The 1,050-nt window shown below is 34.5% G+C and overlaps 1 protein-coding gene across 1 annotated transcript in view; it reads right to left on the reverse strand.

The window, feature by feature from the left end:
* The window catches only part of LOC107746261 (NACHT, LRR and PYD domains-containing protein 3-like), a 27,999-nt gene that overhangs the window by 20,945 nt on the left and 6,004 nt on the right, over positions 1–1,050 (reverse strand). Inside the window, exon 3 of the mRNA XM_016560391.1 lies at positions 903–1,047. Coding sequence (XP_016415877.1) covers positions 903–1,047 — 145 coding nt within the window. The remainder of the gene's footprint in view (positions 1–902; positions 1,048–1,050) is intronic.

The raw sequence follows: 1,050 nt of genomic DNA on the forward strand, positions 1-1,050 counted from the left end.
ATGAGTATAGATATGAATTGAACCAATCATGAAGGGCACATGTAACCTTGGTATTTTAATGCATTTCTTAACATATAAATATGTGTGTGATATTTTAGTCATAGTGTGGTTCTGCTGTGTTTAAAGTGACTCCTGGCCAGTAGCTAATAAACATTCAGGCAAAGAGTGACCTGGGACTCGCGTGTGGTAGTTTACAATGGGGCTAAAAGAGGACTCATGTAAAAGGCACATTTAAAATTATTACAGACATACTTTGAGACAAAAGTCTTGTTAAAATGTTCTCAGTTTTGTTGAAGGTAATTACACCAACAGTTTTTCAATAACTGAAGAATATGAAAAGTGCAGTATTTGGGGTAAAAAAGCATCCCTATACTGTTAGCTAATGTGATAAATAGCTGTCTGACTTTCCATTTGCTGACATGATATGGTTAATGTAGACAACAGCATTTATTAAGTTCATTATTGTCCACCTTAGAGATAATCACCACATTTTTAATGAAACTTGGTATTTAAAAAGATATAACTCACAAGATATAATAAAATATGATATTTATTGAGACTACTGTAAAACCATATTAAGTTATAATGGGATCTTCAAGCAGTGTAATAATCTTTTTAAAATAAACATTTATTTTGATATTTTTATTAGTGGGTGCAGGAAACTATAGTTCATAAATGTAAGTGAGGATAGCAAAATAAAGTGAACTGTCACATATTATACCCAAAAATGCTTCATACAGTAGACTACCAGTAAAATTTGGGATCAAAAATTATTCAGACACTTTGACCTGAGCATGTTTTGCTGAGGGCAACAAACAAAACCACTGCTAACGGAAAACACATTTGTGTAATTTTACCTTTTACTCGAAACCTTTTAGTTACTGAGATGTGAAGAGACTCACTGTAGTTTCTTCAGTTTACAGTGTGGATCCTCCAGTAGAGCAGAGAGCAGCTTCACTCCTGAGTCTCCTGGTTTATTACGGCTCAGATCCAGTTCTGTCAGGTGTGAGGGGTTTGATCTCAGAGCTGAAATCAGAGCAGCACAGCCTT

This window comes from Sinocyclocheilus rhinocerous, unplaced genomic scaffold (assembly GCF_001515625.1).
Source record: "Sinocyclocheilus rhinocerous isolate Xijiao unplaced genomic scaffold, SAMN03320098_v1.1 scaffold709, whole genome shotgun sequence".
NCBI classification, from domain to species: domain Eukaryota; kingdom Metazoa; phylum Chordata; class Actinopteri; order Cypriniformes; family Cyprinidae; genus Sinocyclocheilus; species Sinocyclocheilus rhinocerous.